Source organism: Aspergillus chevalieri, chromosome 3 (genome assembly GCF_016861735.1).
Source record: "Aspergillus chevalieri M1 DNA, chromosome 3, nearly complete sequence".
NCBI lineage: Eukaryota > Fungi > Ascomycota > Eurotiomycetes > Eurotiales > Aspergillaceae > Aspergillus > Aspergillus chevalieri.
The window spans coordinates 3015204-3034541 of NC_057364.1; the positions used below are offsets into that span (position 1 = coordinate 3015204).

The 19338-nt window shown below is 50.3% G+C and overlaps 7 protein-coding genes across 7 annotated transcripts; 4 read left to right on the plus strand and 3 right to left on the minus strand.

Moving 5' to 3' along the window:
* Nucleotides 1-297: 297 nt before the first annotated feature.
* ACHE_31073A (RNA helicase aquarius) lies at nt 298-4712 on the minus strand (the record flags this gene model as incomplete). The annotated part of the gene is made up of 4 exons (XM_043277763.1): nt 298-728; nt 789-4256; nt 4316-4416; nt 4477-4712. The coding sequence occupies 4 exons, from the start codon at nt 4710-4712 to the stop codon at nt 298-300; spliced, it is 4236 nt and encodes a 1411-aa protein (XP_043135609.1).
* Nucleotides 4713-4981: 269 nt separating this feature from the next.
* Nucleotides 4982-7473, plus strand: ACHE_31075S (THO complex subunit THO1/HPR1; the record flags this gene model as incomplete). Its single annotated transcript, XM_043277764.1, has 7 exons — nt 4982-5221; nt 5294-5372; nt 5424-5542; nt 5605-6258; nt 6312-6461; nt 6516-6829; nt 6882-7473. 7 exons carry the CDS (start codon nt 4982-4984, stop codon nt 7471-7473), a joined length of 2148 nt encoding a protein of 715 aa, XP_043135610.1.
* An 835-nt stretch (nt 7474-8308) lies between these two features.
* Nucleotides 8309-8701, minus strand: ACHE_31076A (uncharacterized protein; the record flags this gene model as incomplete). Its single annotated transcript, XM_043277766.1, has 1 exon — nt 8309-8701. One exon carries the CDS (start codon nt 8699-8701, stop codon nt 8309-8311), a length of 393 nt encoding a protein of 130 aa, XP_043135611.1.
* Nucleotides 8702-11163: 2462 nt separating this feature from the next.
* ACHE_31077S (homeobox domain-containing protein) lies at nt 11164-12970 on the plus strand (the record flags this gene model as incomplete). Its single annotated transcript, XM_043277767.1, has 5 exons — nt 11164-11672; nt 11732-11869; nt 11925-12057; nt 12120-12567; nt 12618-12970. 5 exons carry the CDS (start codon nt 11164-11166, stop codon nt 12968-12970), a joined length of 1581 nt encoding a protein of 526 aa, XP_043135612.1.
* A 1614-nt stretch (nt 12971-14584) lies between these two features.
* On the plus strand, nt 14585-14970 carry ACHE_31078S (putative copper resistance protein Crd2; the record flags this gene model as incomplete). Its single annotated transcript, XM_043277768.1, has 2 exons — nt 14585-14744; nt 14801-14970. 2 exons carry the CDS (start codon nt 14585-14587, stop codon nt 14968-14970), a joined length of 330 nt encoding a protein of 109 aa, XP_043135613.1.
* Nucleotides 14971-15078: 108 nt separating this feature from the next.
* ACHE_31079A (DUF924 family protein) lies at nt 15079-15789 on the minus strand (the record flags this gene model as incomplete). Its single annotated transcript, XM_043277769.1, has 1 exon — nt 15079-15789. The coding sequence occupies one exon, from the start codon at nt 15787-15789 to the stop codon at nt 15079-15081; it is 711 nt and encodes a 236-aa protein (XP_043135614.1).
* A 399-nt stretch (nt 15790-16188) lies between these two features.
* ACHE_31080S (AP-2 complex subunit alpha) lies at nt 16189-19144 on the plus strand (the record flags this gene model as incomplete). Its single annotated transcript, XM_043277770.1, has 4 exons — nt 16189-16640; nt 16691-17025; nt 17073-18991; nt 19043-19144. 4 exons carry the CDS (start codon nt 16189-16191, stop codon nt 19142-19144), a joined length of 2808 nt encoding a protein of 935 aa, XP_043135615.1.
* Between the last annotated feature and the right edge of the window lie 194 nt (nt 19145-19338).

A 19338-nucleotide genomic window follows, 5' to 3' on the forward strand; every position in this document is an offset into this window, starting at 1 on the left:
TAAATGGACCTCGCTAGGTTGATCCGATTGTAATGCATGGGACTATTATTGGCGTATAGATCTAGATAGATATATCGAATAAAAACGAGCTGACTACAATAAAGTCCATAATACGGCTGCAAGTATGTGGTCACCAATCCCGAATATCATTATTACTTTTCACAAGAGTTCAAGCAGAGAAAATAATATATGCAGTAGATGCCGGCAACAGCTGGTTGGACATCCGAAGAAACAAGCCCGGGACATATCGTATGTGAACAAGTTAATAGAACTATATCTAGTACCTAAATAATGCACTCATGCAACATAATCCTCCTCATCCTGCTCCTCTCCAGCTCCCAGCATGACCTCGTCCTCATCAACCAGCTCCGCACCAGCATCCGGCATTGCATCTTCTACCATGATATCCTCGCCCATGGCCTTCAGCTTCGCCTGAGTCATCTCAAACACGTACTGTCCCAGATGTTCCACTCCCTCCATCGGTGTACCCTGGACTTCATCGTCCAGGGAACGCGTGGTCGGGAACATCTCACCGGGCGCGAGCATGAGTTTGTCGGGGCGTTGGAAGAGAATGTCGAAGGCGGGTTTGAGTTCGTAGCAGGATTCGAAGACTTCACGACGACCGAGGATGTAGAGGCCGAGGCGGGCACGGGAGAATGCGACTGTTAGACGGCGGACATCACGCATGTAGCCGACTGTGCGGGTTCGCGTGAGAGATAGGATGACATCTGTGAATTGAGTTAGCATGGGAAATGACCAATAATATATGCTACGGGAAGGAAACTTACAGTCGTTCTGTTCACCCTGATACTTGTCCACCGTCGTGACAATCTTGGGCATACCGAACAGGTTGTTCTTGGCACAGCGATGGTTCAAGACATCCTTGATCAACGCTGTTTGCCCTGCATATGTTGCCAAAATGGTAATCTTCGACGCCGGGTAACCGAGAAGTCGCATATACTGGTACATGGCCACAGCATACTCGGCTTCACCCAGGTTCTGAATGAAATGAGGAGTGGGTTCTCTCTCACCCGAGCCCAGGTAGTCGAGGACATTGATGAATTGGTAATCGAACTGGAACCCGGAGTTCGCCTGCTTGAACTCCTGTGCTGTCTCGACCACCGGGAGGTTGCCCAGCTTATCATAGCGCCACCGGAAGAGCTCTGCGATGCTGGGTCTTGCCCGTCCCTGCTGGTCAAGTGTGATAGTAGGCACACCTAACCGGACTAGACGCAGGAAGAGACTTTGCTCGAAATGAGCGTACTGGCGGAAAGCAAGGTTTTGGATGATGGGAGAGTTTTGGAGGTGATCACCACAGAGCACAACGCGTTTTAGTGGCAGTTCACCGTTCTTCATGTTCTGAAGGGCGGCAGGGATGAAGCTCTCAATTTCTGTGATCTGCGCAGCTTCTTCCACAATGACATTATCGTAGTGGAAGCCAAGATCGGCGATTTCCTTGCGCCGCATGGCTGCGTGGGTCGATGTCATTGCGATAATCCTGGCCTCCTTCACCAAGAGGTAGTTGGCCCTATCCCGAGGTTGTCTTAGAACTTCAAAAGGACGGATATCTTCCAGTTCGGAGAAGATCTTCGCAATATGCCGCTGGCAACCTTCTGCCACGTCCAGTACAGTATCTCTTGTAGCAGAAGCGTCGAAGACAGGCTGTGGTGCATTAGAGAAATAGGTATGGAATGGGAAGGCAGAAATTATTTCCTCAGTAGAGGTGTTTTCAGCGCGGGCATAGTCCCAGAACTTCGCCCACGCTGGTTGAACGTAGACCGTGTTGAAGTAACCAGCAGTCTCGCAGGAGTTACCATGAGCACCTTCTGCTGCGATTGATGCCGCTAGCCGTGCAACTTCGGACAGGTAATAGTAGCGATTGTCGAGGAAAGACTCGACTCGACCATATTTGCTGTAATTCGACTCTGTTTCCAGCTCCTCTTCACCATGACCGAGTCGTAGAAGATGGCGCTCGTCAATGTCAAGCGACACAATCTTCTGGAAGAGTTGATTGAGAGCCTGATTGCTGTGGGCAATGAGTAACGTGCGCTCGCTGGGGAAATTGTGATAAACATTATTGATAATCTGTGTTGCAACATCTGTCTTTCCAGTTCCTGGAGGGCCCACAATCACACTGAGGCCAGGTTGTGTCCCGGATGTGATAGCTTCCACCTGGGCTGGGGTGAAACGGACAGTGTTCAGCTTGGGCGCATCGACCGGGTAAGGGCCCGGGTTCGGAGGCTTATAGGTCGAAGCACGAACTGAGCTTGGTTCTGTTGCCTTTTCAGCTTGATCTCTCCGCCGCTTTTTCGGCGGGTTGGCTGAAGCAGACTGCGCACTATTTTCAACATATTCCAGTATATACGGAGGACCAAAGCTCGAGTCCTCACTTCCGGAGGGCTCAATGGTCAAGCCAGGGAAGCTCTCCACCAAGTGCTGCCAGTTCAAAAATGTATCACGGAAATCAACCGACTTGAGACGGTTCGGAAGTTCCGTGTATCGAGCACCGGCCGGGTCTCCATATCCCAGGAAGATGTCCTGGATCCAGGATGGGAGGGTGATGTCTGAGACGATGAGTTTCTGCATTGTCTGGAGGATGGACTTGAAGTTGTTCTCTCTTCCTTTCCTCTTTGCGATCACGTTTATTAACGGATAGATATCCGGTCGTCCCTGCGCATTCCGGTCCTTGTCCGCCTTGAAAGCAGCAGTGTCCAGGTTGAGCAGCAACCTCCTGACACGTGGTCTGTGATGGTAACCATTCGCACCGACAGGTTCGCGCAGGGGCCGGCCTTGCTCATCAAGAACTTGCACGACTTCAGCAGACCGGAGGTATGTCAGACTAGGGCCTTCCGGTTGATCGCGAATCCCAAACTTGTTCGAGGGAGTTTGCTGGACCGCCAGGAGGAAAACAACATCGTCTGGACGAAGCGATTCCCACTCCCTTCGAACATTGTCTGCCAATCTTCCAACCTCGATGGCAATCTCGGCGCGGACAAAAGCTGGGTTGGCCGAGCCAACCTTTGGGGGTGCGACTTCAATGATAGCCGGCTTCGAGATCGGAATGGCCATTCGGGAGAATCCATCAAATGTTAGCGTTCTGCCGTCTCGACTTGCGCGCGGTTGCATCCGCTTAACAACTGACTCCATATCTTTACGAATCTGGAAAAACGCTTCGGAGCGGTATAGCAGGAATGAACGCCAAAGGAAGTCACCAAGGCTCAGATACTGAAGATTCAACTTCGGGATAGCGAGTGGTCTCGATCCGTCGTAAGTTTCGTTTCGAATGAGCGCTGGGTCATAAAGACTTTCCTCCGTGGGAACGATCGTTAAATGCGACGCAGCTTCCTGGAAGGGTAGCTTTCGTTCGTAGAATGACAATAGTATCTCCAGATACAGATTGCGGTTGGGCGTAACCTGCGACTGTTGGGGGTAAGTTGTCCTGAAACCAAGGTGAGAGCACAGACTCTGAAGCTCCGAATCTTCCAAGGAAGACAATTGCCCCTCTAACTCAGAACGCTGCTCAATAGAACCGTAGTTTGACAATGCAAGAATCGTCAACTTGTCCTTGAAGAACTTCATGGACGTCCTCTGCAGCTTCGCCAACTCCTGGCAATGGATATCGTACACAGCCTGCGGTGACAGAGCCTGACCCGAATAGTCGTCGATCGCGAAGTTAACGAAATGCTTGAGGAGATTGCAGAAGTCGCGGAATAGCGCATTTTCAGGGGAACGGTATAGCTGAGATAGGCGAATCACGGATAGCAGGTTGAGGTCTTTTAGGAGCGTGTTGACATAACGCCTTGTGGGAAGTTGGCTTTCCAAGTCAACCAAGAATTCGAGGAAGCGTTCGCAGTATCGTAAATCGTCCACCTGCTCCTGCGACAGTCCGTTCAGCCTCCGTGTAAAATCAAGAAGCATCGTATAAAGCCATGACCTCTCGAATCGCATTTTTGCCTTTGTTGGCTCGTCTCCCGCGTCGTATCGCTTCGCCGAAGCTCTCCATGCTTTCTTCAACATTGGTCCCTTGCTAAGTATACGTTCTCTCGCTTCGTCACTTGGCAGGTTGTGCCAGATCGAGATGGAAACAAGAGGCGCGCATTCTTTTCGTACCAGGGTGTTCTCGAGGGATTGGAAAGCGCTGATAATGAAGGATAGGATCGATAATCGCGAGGACACGGCTAACGAGCTATCGACGCTCATCGAGAGGATTCGGTGGAATAGACTGGAGAATTCGTCTGGTCTGTCGGAGAATATTCCTGTAGCCAGTTAGCTCCGTCCTCAACACTTTTATTTCAGTCCATCACATTGTGCATACCCCATATCGAAAGATGTTCGCGTTGCTTGATGCTAACAATCAATGCTATCAACAAAACATGGTAATTCGAAGCATCTTCGGTGTATGTTGGCCAGAGGTACCTATGAAGCAATGTTAGCTCTGTTCTCTTGTTTCCGATATAGAGCAATGGCGGATCGTACTTCTCCAAAATGCTCAGATTCTCCAATGTAAGAAGCGAACGAACATTGAAGCCCTCCGCCTCCAAAGGATCCCAAATTTCCTTTTTGATAACATCCTGCTTCGCTTTGCGGACATTCGACGCCTCGAGCCAATAGGTCTTGGCCAACTTCACCCAAGCGCTGTCTTCGCGAAAGTCCTCCACGGTCGGCCTGGAATCAAGACCTTGCGCCATCGCCGGACGAGTCTGTAGCCCCATTCCTCGAGGTTGGGATCGCTCCTAGAAAGGTTTAAAAGTCCAGGCGCGGTTCCGGTCCAGTTGCACCATTTGCGCAAGTGGTTCGTTGCGGGTGGAACGGGGACAAGCTTCTGCCGCGCGGTTAGTGACTCTCCGGCGGCTAAATTCCGCAGAGCCGCGGTGAATGGCCCTGAGATCATCTTAGCCAACCCGCGCGTGCGACATTACTGGACGACGAAACTACAATCTTGTTCGACCACGGATCACAATTTCGCTGCTTGGGGGTCAAGATGGCGGACGTGGATGTCGAGGCGACTCGAACCTACAGGGAACTGGTCGATGATCTCCTCGATCGGGCTGAGCGCGTGAAACCGGACAAGCAGATCGAGCCTCCGTTGACTGAAGCGCAGTTGGGCGAGTCGATATGGCAGGTGCAGGGAGATGACGCACATGTGGTGGATGGAATGAATCAACAGACGCAGTTTGCTGCTGTTGAGATTGCTTTCAGGGAGAAATTCTACAGCGTTCTTGTATGGATTGCCCCTTTATCATGAGACGCATAGTTACGGACGGAAGAGGGCTGACCATGGATTTTTGTCAAGGCGACAACATCAATCGATGATCCTTCATTTATTCAGATCTGGAATTTGCTTGATATCGTCTGTATTTTCTCCGATAATGGTTGGTTGTGTATGTGAACAGGAGCCTTGATCCATGAACTAATGTGCCTAGAACAATGCGAGCCGGGTCTCATTTTCTGGTTAATTGAAGAGCTCCTTGATAGCCAGACGATCGATGGGTGTCGAAAGGTCTTTGACTACCTGGAGTCACGCAGGGAACGCAACACCAAGGTATGTACCTGCCTCTAGGAGCTAAGCTATTCTACCATGGCCTATTTACTGACACCTCCAAGAAACACTTCAAACAGAAAAGTCTAGTCATCCTTCGATCGTGTAACGAACTACTCCGGCGACTATCTCGAGCAGAGGATACGGTTTTCTGTGGACGGGTGTTCATTTTCCTTTTCCAGAGCTTCCCACTTGGAGACAAGAGTGCCGTCAACCTTCGCGGAGAATACCACACCGAAAATGTCACGACCTTCGACGGAAACACCAAGATAGCATCGAAAGGGAATGAGGAGGCGGACATTGAGATGGCGGATCAGAAAGAATCTGAGGAACAGAAAGCCGAGAAGGATACCCAGCAACCCTCTGGCGACCAAGAGACTCCGAAGACCCCGAAGGTCGTCGTATCGGATAATACCAACAGAGAGGCCGAGAAGAAGGTCGATTTGGATGCATTATACCCGATGTTCTGGGGCTTGCAAGCATACTTTTCAGCACCAACCAGAATGTTTGATCCTCAGCACTTTGCGACTTTCAAGACCGGACTTGAGTCGACACTTTCAACTTTCAAAAACATCAACACGGATCTCGAAAGCCAAAGTAACAAGTCAGCAGAAGAACTGCGCAAGGCGATGAAGCGGAAGCGCACATCGGATGACACTGAGATCGCAAGCAGCTTCAACCCGAAGTATCTTACCAGCAGAGATCTGTTTGATCTAGAGGTAGGCTACAGTATACGAAGTTATACGAAGTTATACGTGCTGACACGATGTAGGTCAATGATACAGCGTTCCGGAGACATGTCCTTGTGCAGGCCCTAATTCTCTTGGACTTTATGCTTTCCCTTACGCCAAAGGCCAAGGCCCGTCTAGCCGACTTGACCAACAAGTCCGTGCTTTACGGCTTTGTGTTGGGTGACGAAGATGTAGGTAACACCTACTGCCATCGATCGGCCATGGACAACTTCTAACCCGAGCAGGCCAAATGGGCAACCAAAATGCGAAAGGCGATCGAGGAATACCTCCAGGAAGGGGCAGGCGGCAAATTTTACTACCGTATGGTCGACACAGTTCTCTCGCGGGACAAGAACTGGGTCCGGTGGAAAGCCGAAGGCTGTCCACTGATCGAGCAACCCCCCATCTCTGTGTCCGAGTACATTGCTGCCCGAGAGCAAGCGTCCAAAACGTACTCCAACAAACGACTCCGTCCTTCGCCCATGGGATCCCTTGACCTGAAGTTCCTGTCCGAAGGCGAGGCACTCGCTAGCCTTGACCGACTCAAGGAGCCAAACCGGTATGTTATGCCCGCGGATCAACTTCGATGTCGACTAATCGATCATGTTTAGGTTCGACGTCCCGACGGCAGACTCGTTCATGATGGGCATCATGGACGATGAACTCGATATTGACATGGCCCAGTCGAAGGAGGAAAAGGACAACGCTTTACGGTCGAAGGCGAGCAAGACATGGCGGATCCTGCGTCTGTCATCACGGAATAAGCTAGCTGCGTTCGACAAGATTGATGATGGAAAGAACCTGAAAGCGCTGTTTGAGGATCCTTCGCTCCCAGATTTTGAAAAGGGAGCAGGAGCGTCTCAATCGCAGACACAGATGCAGACACCAGCACCTGAGGGACAAACGCAGGAACAAACACGAGAGCAGACACAGGAACAGGCGCAAGAGCAGGCGCAAGAGCAAGCATCAGAACAAACATCACAAGAACCAACCTCAGCACCCGAGACCGCCCCAGCGCCAGAGCAGCCGGCACAACAACAGTCTGCACCAGAAGAAGCGTCTGCACCCGTACCCGCACCCGCCCCTGCACCAGAACAAACCATGGAAGAAGTGGCGACAGAAAACACAGAAGGCGGAAACGGCGGTAGTAACGCATCGGCCGGAGTTTCCGAAGGAGATTTGCATCCGGCCGACGATGGTTGATCGGTGGTCATCGTATCTTCCTCTACTGGGCTTTTTGCGGCTGGGGCTGCAGTAGTCGCTTCTCCACCGGTCGACTGGTGATGCTGGTCATCGTAAGGGGTAAAGGGTACGAGGGGTGTCATGAAGAGCAGAACCGAAGGAATATGTGGCCGGTCCACATACATACAACTGTGCGTGTACATGTAGTTACGTGCGTGCATAATACATACGAGTCGAGTATTTTACCGACACTGATCATCCTCCGTTCTATTCTTTTTCTTTTTTTAACCGCTGTCCGTTAGCCGTTGGCGCTAAAAGGAGAGGGGGTGAACGGAAGGAAACCCATGCATATGCATGGATGGCAGAATAGAGTGGTGGTTAGAGTAGGAAGATCTCTCATCGAAGCGAGGCGGGTCCAAAGCTCCTAAGTTCACTTAACTCTGCCCGGTGCTTACCGGTTTTACTTATGAGATATGAGATAGTGATGGGGATGGGGTGGATAGGATCGGACGGGATTAGACCGAGCAGGGAACTGGGACTGGGAATATGTCCGGTACGCGCCGGCCGATGTCAACGGACAACAGACAACGGCTAAGAATAGGTATTCGGAAAGTGGAGAGAGAGAGGAAGGGAGGAAAGAGGGGAACAAAAAAAGGGAAAAACCGGCAGCGTGGCCAGGACTGTTCGGAGATGAAGAGGAACAGTGCATTCGACTATTGATTCATTACTCGCGTGGAAAGGGAAGTGGAGGGCATACTCCGTATGTATGGACCAGGGGGTTGGGAGGAGGAAGGAAGTGAATGGGTTCCATTGTTCTCGTTGAGTGCGCGTCTGGCTGTGTCTGTGATTGTCTGTTTCACTGGATCAAGGGATTAGCAGTGGTCCTGACTCTTGCTTGCTTTTTCTGGCATCCGTCCTTTTGACAGCGGGGTCGAGGAGGGACAAACTGTGGCGGGATGTAGTGGGATGGGACGCAACATGGAAAGCGCTCCGCAAGCCGGTTTGTGGCAGAGATCAGAGCGTGGGGATACGCGGTTTCCGGATTGGACGAGGTGCTTTTGATGGGCAGAACCAGGGCTCCGCGGGAGTACATCTCTGTTGGATGAGAGGTCAACTGGGATGTGCCGCAGGGCTGCATGCTGATATTCTTCAACACCGGAGATTGCAGGTTCTTCAAGCCATTCAGGTTGATTGACGGACACAGACAGGTGGATGAACAATATGTACTCCATACCGCAAGGTTTGCCATATCGGCTACCCGGTCATGTCAATCAGACAGCCACCAACATATAGTTTCGACAGATAGCGCCAAGGGGGCCTGTCAAATCGCATCACAGATATTAACATTCAATCCGAGCGGACCACGGTAGTATAGTAGTAGCAGAAAGGACTCCGCCAGAGTGTATAGCTCGTATAATGTAAACAAGATCAGCGCATTTGATTAGAATGGAGACTTGTTCCTGCATAGGCGCGTCCTCAACTTGACGGGATGGAAGGATAAGAAACCGTGGAATCGGATGGATAGAGAGATTTTCTAGACTCGACCCCATCGCTATGTTTATTTGGATATAATAGGGCCGTGCTATAGGAGGGGGCATGTTTCAGTTTGTGGTCGGAATTGATTTATGTGAGAGGCTGGCTTGTTCGCGGAGGAGATCCGGAACGCTGGGACGTATGAGAATATGTAGAGGGACTATCACGACAGCCAAAGCGGGAGTACGAGTACGGAGTACATCGTAGTTGGAGGGGAACAAAAGAGAGCGAGAAAGCGAGGGAGCATTGGCCAGGAGCCCAGATGAGGTATCATTCTGAGATCCAAGAGATGGGAAATTACAGGTTCTCCATCGATCGGACCCTGATCTGAATGTTTGGTACGGACGACTCCATGGATAATCCGAGCAGTATGCTTCAGTCCCGGCCGATACTATGAAACACAGGCTGAGGTAATATGTTCAGAGTCCAGAGGATATACAGGATATACAGGATACGGGTTAAGATGCACACTGATCTCCCCGCAAGACTTGCTTTTCAACTGCTGCTCAGGGCTCATTGTTTGTTTCTTGTAAATGGTTTCAAAACCCACTATTGATGCCCACCTCATGCCCACTTCCATGTGGTTATCGTTGAGATTAATAATGCCACGGATCATACCATTCGGGGGAATGTTACTCCGGCCCGTGTGGTTTCAGCTCCTCCCGTTCGGTCGGCAGTTCCGAGATTTCTTCTGCCGGAAGTATGGTATTGTTCTGTATCTGTAAGGGCTGTAAGGTCCGTATAAGCATTGTAGTATGTTTAGAGTGCAATATATTGCCATTGTACAGAGTACATAGTACCCCATCCAAAGCACTCTAAACATTGCCCAGGCGGGATTAAACTCCCGATGTAAAGCCGATAAACTCTGTGTGTAAGATGACTGACAGGTGACACTTGCTTTCCAGAAGGATTTCTGTATGGTAATATTACCGCTGTTGTCATCCGTTGATCATTTCCTTTTTAGTTGGTACTTCTGCCCCTACACACATACTCCGTATTGAATAGTACTCCGTAAAAAGTACAGTATGTACTCGCATAGCAATCTGATAGCTAATGACTACGCCTCTGAATACATGATAGTGATGAATAACTACTGCGTACAGAGTATTCCGTACTGCAAAGTAAGGCAACCTCGGCTAGAAGGATCCCTCGCAAGGTCCACCGCTTGAGCCCGTCTCAACGACACATGGCGGGCCCGCTGTATTTATCAATGCCTGACTGGTCGAGGCCTACGAATGCTTTCTTGGCAGGCGGGCGAGACCGCATCTAGCTTGATCTGGTTAGTTTTACCGTACAGTACAGTAAACAGGAAAAAAAAGAATACAGAAAATACATGGAGCCCCCCGTACAAGCGCACAATGATAACCCGGTAGATCTGTAGATGAATATCATGGGTAATAAGGATATTCCTACAACAGTCATGTTAATCAGGTAGGAGTAACGGAACTCTCCCACTCGTACCTGGCCTACTCCACAATACCCCACTGCTGCAGCAGCCCAGCCGTTGCCCTAAAACCAGTGGCCACAGACCTGACAGGAGTTCTCTCAGCACTAGTGCCTGTAGCATCACTAGTCCATGCTACTAACAGTTAGTTGGGCCTAGTAATAACGGTATTATTCCTGGTTATTCTCGTGTTAGACTATCAAGCGGTGGTCCGTCCTCGTTTTTCTTTTTTTTTTTCGCTTTTATTTATTATTTATTTTTTATTTTTTCTTAGCATCGGAGAATCTGCACCGTTGAGTCTATGGTGGGTTCTATTTCCATCGTTTATCGGAGCAGTCCTGATGTTCTTATTTCCACCATCGCCTGCAACAAGATCCATTCTCTCATCCTTTTTCTTTTAATGCTTTGGACTTGATATTCCTAAGAGTCACCTTTTTTTTTTTTTGTCCTTCGTTTCTTCACTGGTCTATGGTCTATACTTCCCCTCGTTATTCTACATAGTAAAACACCACAGCACTACAGTACTACTGCCATCGGAATCTCGACTCCTTCAGGAAACATCCCGAACGCCCTGGCCCGCCCCACTCAGTCTGTCGTCTGCCTCCTCCAGGGTCTCTCTCTCTGGCTGACTGACTTCTCATCACTCTTTCACTTCTTTTGCTTCTCTTCATCCTCTCGTTACTCTCGTTTATGAGGTAAACAAATAACCCTGGTGTATATCCGGTGTGTATACGATGTCCGTCAGTGGCCCGTGTCTCTGGCTGCCCTCTCCTGCTGCATCTTCACATTTCTCCGCCATTCAGACCCCAGCATCAGCAGCAAACACTTGGCTCTCAGAACAGGGTCTCTCCAGCAACCAACCGGAAAGGACGGGAGATCCAGTGCTGCCGGCAGTCTCTTCTACTCTCTCTACTATCAACACCCCGGTCCAGGCAGAGTTGATGCCCCCAAAACGCGCAGACGATCGCACCGTCCAAGCGACCACTGACGCTCGCCTCTCACGGACGCATCTAGAAAAGTTCAACCGCAGTGAACCGCTTCTGTCGAGTGTCAGTCAGGATGCTACCAGTTCAAGTCCGGCTACGCGCGAATCCAGCTTGGAACGGAAGAGGAAACACTCAGACTCCCATCTCCATGACAAGGAGATCGCGGAAGGAGCTATGACTCCATCGGACGATGGAGGGGAACGGCAGAATACGCCTTCCGATGGAAAGCTCGAAAAGAAGAAAATGAAGCGATTTCGGTGAGTACTGTCCCTCATAGTCCTCATCTATCTATAGGGACGACCGGCTAACGAAGCAGTCTCACTCATAACCAAACCCGGTTCTTGATGAGCGAGTTCACTCGTCAGGCCCATCCAGATGCAGCCCATCGGGAGCGTCTATCAAAAGAGATCCCCGGTCTGACTCCGAGGCAAGTGCAAGTCTGGTTTCAAAACAGGTTCGTTTTTCTTTTACCCTTTTTGGACAGTTATACGGTATCTGACCTTCTCCAGACGGGCAAAGCTTAAGCGCCTGACTAGCAATGACCGCGAACGAATGTTAAAGTCGCGGGCCTTGCCAGATGATTTTGACACTACCCAGGTCTTACGAACTCCTTTTGACCACAAATCCACATCCGAAACACCGGTAGCGTCACCCCGGGCTCAGTTTCGAGTTTAAAAAGGAACTCAACACTAACCATTCTCCAGGGTCTACTGACCAACTCAAACCGTCCAAATGACGACGAATATGCCATGTCCCCAATGAGTGCGCCGTCGGCCGGTGGAGGCTACTTCCCACCCACCCCGGCTGCGGAACGACCTCAAGATGCTTATCCCATGGCCCCCAATCGACCAGCTATTCCTACTTCCCTGGCGGATCTTCACCGAGCCGGTCGCGGTGCTTATCCGTTCCCGCGATCTAGCAGTTTCTCCGATGCATATTCCGGTTTCCCGCATAGCTACAGCCGGTTCTCAAGCCCTAGTACGGAATCACTTGGTCATGGACTACCCTATGGACGACGACCTATGGACTACGGAATTCCAAGGCCTGCCAACGCTATAGTTCCGGGATACGATCCCAACCGACCTATTGAGGGCTCTGTCTCGCCTACCGACCAGCAGGAAGCGTCGATTCCCTACAGCATTGACCAGCATGGTACGTTTGTCGAAGCCAAGAATATAAGGAAGAAAACTAACGAACAAAAGGTCAACAAGTTCCCAACTACCACTCGTCTATGGCGATGCCGCCTCCAAAGGGCTATGGTGGGATGGATGTCAACGCCTCCTTGCAACCACCTCGTCAGATTCCTGCTCTACACTCCGTTCCCGTTTCGGATTCTCCCGATTATCGACCCTATTCCTACGACCCTCAGTCCTATCCGATGAACAACAACATCCCATATACACAAGCAAACACGGCGGGCATGACGACCTATCCATCCGACACGGGACACATGCCCCCAACCACGGCCGCTGGCCGAATGAACCCTCCCCAAATGATGGACCCCATGAGGGCCAGATTTGGAAGTCATTCGTTAGACTATGCCTCTTACCTCTAAGAGCACCCGGATGCTCTTCTTACTATATATACAACATTCAATGTCTGCATCGTTGCGACCTCGAAGAGTTGCGTTTCAGGAGCGAATCGAACTGCATTTTGGCTTCCTCCCTGAGTCGCATGGTTATTGAAATTATTGAAGGGAGGTATCGTGTAACTGTATCACCATTTTGCATGGCGTTATTTGCTTTTTCCACCTGGATTTATCGAGGATCGCATTTGCCGTCCGCCTTGTTTTATTCTATGTTAATATTGCCTCACTACCCCTGGTGGGTTAGTGATCTGAATATACTACTGTTATCAATATCAAATTTCCTTGCGCTCATTTTAAGCTACTGCAGTAGAAATAAGATAAAAATCTGCGACATACACATGCCAATACAATATGGATTAATTAATTAAACTTCAGAGCCAATCGCAGCCACGCTTCATTTAATCTTGATCGGATCTGTCATATCACCGTTGAGATCTGGTCTTGGCCAATCAAATCAGCCAAAAAAAATCTATTTACATACAGAGTACTGACTTGTGTCACCGCGAAAAGAAATAGTGTTATGTGCTATCCGTATTCGTTGATTATGTATACCATATACATTAGTTATTATATCTTGCATTGCATACCGATGCCGATGCGATGCCGATGCCGATGCCGATGCTTATATAGTAGGTGAGATTAGGTTGCAGACGGGCCGAGGCGCAGTGCGTTCCACAGATGTAAACATGGATTCTGCGCTGTGTATGCGTGTGCGTATGTAGGATTAAAATGTGCTTTTAAGATGTGATATGTGAGATGCTGGTTCATGCGTGTAAGATGCTGACAGCCGTTGGTATCTGTGTTCTTTAGCTGCTTATGGCAAAAGACATCGATCGAATGCCCCTAGGGACGCGATGTAAATCTATGTACGGAGTACACATCGACCATCACACTTTTAGGTCCTTCTGGTATAAGGCATATATGTCGCTAGCAGCAGCTTGACTACATTACGGCGTGCTCTGTACTGTGACCAGTGATGTCGCAGTCTGTCATCTTCCATATGTTTCTATACTTTGCCGATAAATAATTAACGAACTACGTCGAAGTAACTCGTGCAGTCTAGCGCAGGTCCAAACAAGCGCCAATCAAACATAGCTATATTCTAAGAGACAGTGGTAGTACGGAGCGGTGTGCTATGTCTACCAGTGACAAGGTTCCCAAAAACCAGTAACATAAAGACAGAAAACCAACGAGAAACTAGCAATTAACAATCCTAACCAATAACAGCCCGTCCAAAATAAGAAATGACAGTATACAGAAAAGACACGAAAAGCCAAGTTGTATTGAAGGCGAAATGGCTGACAAAGCGGCACAGCTACAGCCAATCAGAGAGCTCGCGTTGGTAATGCCCCGGTGGCTGCGAACAGTCATTATTTCATGAGGAGGGAATATAAATACCTGGTTCCCTGTTGTTGACAGAGACATCTCTATTCAGAAATCATCTTCTTTTGACTAGTTCAAAGTTCACTGTTCCTGATTTGCAACCTGCATCTGTCGTGATTGTCGCATCATATCGTTCAGTGATCTCCGAGATCGACCTCAGAATCTTACGTCATACATTCCAACAACGACGACAACAAAATGGTCCACCCCAACACCACCTGCTGCAAGACCTCTGGAGACAGTGGTTGTGTCTGCGCTGCCCAGGCGAAGTGCTCCTGCGGCAAGGAAAACGCCCTCCACTGTTCCTGCAATAAAGCTTCGACTGAGAACGCTGTTTCCGGCGCGAGATGTTCGTGCAGTATGTTTTCCCATTATTCAGAAATGCGTTAAATCTCGAGGTACTAATTGATATAGGATCCCGCCCCGTTGGTCAATGTACCTGTGAACGATCGACGAGCGAAAACCAGCCGTTCAGTGGTTCCAGCTGCCCGTGCGGAGCCAGGCCCGAGGCATCGTGTACTTGCGAGAGAGCGGATGCGGTCGAGTCGGCTATTGAGACCGACTTCACCTCGTTTGGACGGTGAAATGATCTTGTGTTTAAACAATCTCTATGCATCTGGTTCAGGCGTTAGGTTCGGATATGGATTGGATCCACGAAAACATCAATAATATCACTACCATTACTATTACCATTACTTCCTCCCCAACACCGTATCCCTATGCTTAAACCTTCCATCCCGTTTAATCTGCTCATAAAAATTCCTCGCCCAATGCAAATGATACCCATCCCCCAACTCCGTAAACAACCTCACCGACACCTCCTGATCCTTAATATGCTCGGAATGATTAAACGGCGAATACATATACCTCCTCTGAATAGTCGGCATGCCACGATCCCACCCACGGTCCAGCACCGCATACCGCGCCACGGCTACGGCTTTGTTATCCGTGGCATACGCCCGCGGCGAACCTCGGAAGATATTCCGGGGGACCTGGTCGAGGAGTAAGATTAGGGCAAGCGCGCCCTCGCCGTCGCCTAGGTGCTGCCAGTCATCTAGAGAGCCGGATTGGGCGGATTCGTAGTCTGCGCTGAGGTGATGGCGGACGTATGCGTCGTCGGATGGGCTGCCGTACCAGAAGGGTTTTTCTTGGAGGTAGGTTGGGGAGGATTTGGGGCTGAACCAGAAGTCGAGGATGCGGGTGTAAGGTCGCGCCATCATTATTCCTCTCGATATTCGTATTGGTATCTTCTTTAGAGAGTTGGTGCAGTTGGAGTGCGGAGAACAAGGGTATCGCACCGCCACCGCATCAATGTTCTTCCTCGCACCGCCACAGCGGAACGCCGGCGCGGATCGGCGGGAAAGCGACAACGAGGTTGAGCATCGTATTGGACACACGAGCATCTGGATCGTTGTATGCTGGTTTGTTTGGACATAGCTCTCCTCATTTGATCTGGTTTAGGCACAGTTCGATTGTGTGGGTGAACTGAAACGATACCGAACCCGCGTCCCTGAGCCACCTCCACCCCCTGTCGCGTTTATCTGATCCCCTCGAGCTTCGTTGCAGAATTGCGGTTTCCTCACCATACCGCACGCCATGATCGATGCGGAATAAATACTGAGCAAAAACAAAAAAAAAACGAACCGGGAATGATTGTATGACGCCGTGCCCTGAAAACCGTTGTCCTACGACCGGAAAGCCGAAAAGTGTGCGAGAACGCCGCCGACACATAGTTTACTACGCCCCTATTCCCTTGAAACCATAACCGGTGCGACCAAATACATGCCAATTCCAGCAACACCATGGCATCCATGCGAGGATTAGTCCAGTTCATTGCGGACCTGCGCAATGCACGCGCGCGAGAACTTGAGGAAAAACGGGTGAACAAGGAATTGGCCAACATTCGACAGAAGTTCAAGGGTGGCAGTTTGAACGGGTACCAGAAGAAGAAATACGTTTGCAAGCTGCTCTATGTCTATATCCAGGGATATGATGTGGATTTCGGACATCTTGAGGCTGTGAATCTGATTTCGAGTACCAAGTATTCGGAAAAGCAGATTGGGTATCTGGCCGTTACGCTGTTTTTGCATGAGCAGCATGAGTTGCTGCATTTGGTTGTTAATAGTATTCGGAAGGACTTGTTGGATTATAATGAGTTGAATAATTGCTTGGCGCTGCATGCTGTTGCTAATGTTGGTGGGAGGGAGATGGGTGAGGCTTTGGCTACGGATGTTCATCGACTATTGATTTCTCCGTGCGTTCCCACCGTTTCTGTTGCTTGCGCCTGGATGCTAATTGATGCAGAACCTCGAAAGCATTCGTCAAAAAGAAGGCCGCCCTGACGCTTTTACGACTTTACCGCAAATATCCCGGCATTGTGCAGAACGAATGGGCCGAACGTATCATCTCCATCATGGATGACCCCGATATGGGTGTTACTCTGTCGATTACCTCGCTGGTCATGGCATTGGCCCAGGATAAGCCAGAAGAATATAGGGGATGCTACGTCAAGGCCGCACAGCGGCTGAAGAAGGTTGTCGTGGACAACGATGTTGCTCCAGATTACCTTTACTACCGCGTTCCATGCCCATGGATTCAGGTCAAGTTCCTCCGGCTGCTACAGTACTATCCTCCTTCCGGTATGTACCTTTACATCTCCTGTCAGGAAGCTTGCTCATTCGAGTAGAGGACAGCCATGTGCGGGAAATTATCCGCGAGTCCTTGCAACAAATCATGCATGTCGCCATGGATACGCCGAAGAACGTCCAGCAGAACAATGCTCAGAACGCAATTCTGTTCGAGGCAATTAACCTGCTCATTCACATGGACACTGAACACAACCTCATGATGCAAATCTCGTCGCGCTTGGGCAAATACATCCAGTCGCGGGAGACCAACGTCCGGTATCTGGGGTTGGAAGCCATGGTACACTTTGCAGCCCGGGCAGAGACACTCGACCCCATCAAAAAGCATCAGAATATCATCTTGGGTTCGCTTCGTGACCGAGATATCAGTGTCCGGCGTAAGGGTTTGGACCTGCTATACAGTATGTGTGATACGTCTAATGCCGGCCCCATCGTCAACGAACTCTTGCGTTATCTGCAGACAGCCGACTACGCAATTCGGGAGGAGATGGTGCTGAAGGTAGCCATTCTCACGGAAAAATACGCCACCGACGCCCAGTGGTACATCGACATGACTTTCAAGCTCCTCTCCCTGGCAGGTGACCACGTCAATGACGAAGTTTGGCAGCGTGTGATTCAGATCGTGACGAACAATGAGGAAATTCAGGCTTATGCTGCGCATACATTGCTTGGCTACCTGAAGACTGACTGCCACGAGAGCTTGGTCAAGATTGGTTGCTATGTTCTAGGAGAGTTTGGACATCTGATTGCCGACAACCAGGGTTCCAGCCCGATTGAGCAATTCATCGCCTTGCAGGCCAAGATGATCACCAGCACTGACAACACACGGGCAATGATTCTTTCGTCGTTTGTCAAATTTGTCAATCTCTTCCCTGAAATTAAGCCCCAACTTCTCCACATTTTCCGGTTATACTGTCACTCCCCTGACTCGGAACTGCAGCAGCGAGCGTTCGAATACCTGTCGCTGGCGACGCTTCCCACGGACGACCTCCTTCGGACGGTGTGCGACGAAATGCCACCCTTCTCCGAGCGGGCATCTATCCTTCTGTCGCGGTTACACCAGAGAACCGCCGGAACGACCGAAAGGAAGACCTGGGTCGTGGGAGGCAAGGACGCTAACGCGGACAAAAAGGAGGTTCTCATGGCGCAGAACACGGGACTCAAGCGCACCTTCACCACGATCGTCAACGGCAGCAGCGGCGCTGCTAGTGCAGCATCGCCCGTGTCAAGCGCAGGCGACTTGGCCGGATTGGATCTCAGCGGTCCGTCTGCTGCACCACCGCCAAACCTTGCCAGCGCTGCACACCTCACCCCCGAATGGGAGGTTGGATACAACCGGTGTTACTTTGCAGACGAGGGTGTGCTGTTCGAAGATGCCCAGATCCAGGTCGGTTTGCGGTCTGAGTTTCGTGGCCACATGGGTGTGGTGAAGATCTACCTGACCAACAAGTCGTCTTACCCAATCGGATCCCTGACAACGACACTGGACAACCCGTCATCACCACAATTGAAGATCGACTCAAAGAACCTTCCCGAACCACACGTCCCCGCCGCCGGCCAAACACAGCAGACCTTCTTCTTCGAAGCCCACGGCGCCTTCGCAGCCGCCCCAACAATCCGTATCTCGTACTTGGCCGGTGCCCTGCAAGCATACACCCTGCAGCTCCCGATCCAGATGCACAAGTATATGGAGCCCTCGACCTTGTCCGCTGAAGAATTCTTCAAGCGCTGGAGACAGATTGGCGGAGGACCGCTGGAGTCGCAGCACACGTTTGGAGTCACGGCGAAGGGCAAGAGCATCACGGAGACGTTTACGAGGAGACTCGTGGAAGGCTTCAGGTGGCGGATTCTGGATGGCGTGGATCCGAATCCAAGGAACATTGTCGGCTGTGGGGTTTATCAGTTTGCGGGTGGGAAGACTGGGTGTCTGTTACGGTTGGAGCCGAACTATGAGCGGAAGGTGAGCCTTTTGCCCTCGCTCAATATGAATTGCAGAAGCTAACATGCGCAGATGTACCGGATTACCATCCGCGCGACGCAAGAAGGCGTACCGCAATCGCTGGTCAAGCAGATGGAGCTGAAGCTGTCGCAGGGCACTAAGGACGGTGCATAGACTGCTGTCCCGTGTGTTTTCTGCATTTTGCATACTTTTCGATCCGATTATCATAATTGTAGTGGCGGTATGTTGTTTCTGCCATATACCATACCGCATTTATTCAAATGTAACCATGCATTGTCTTCGTTTGATTCCCCTGTTTTGTCTTGTTGTTGTTGAGGTGGTTGGTGTATTTATTCATTATTGTCATT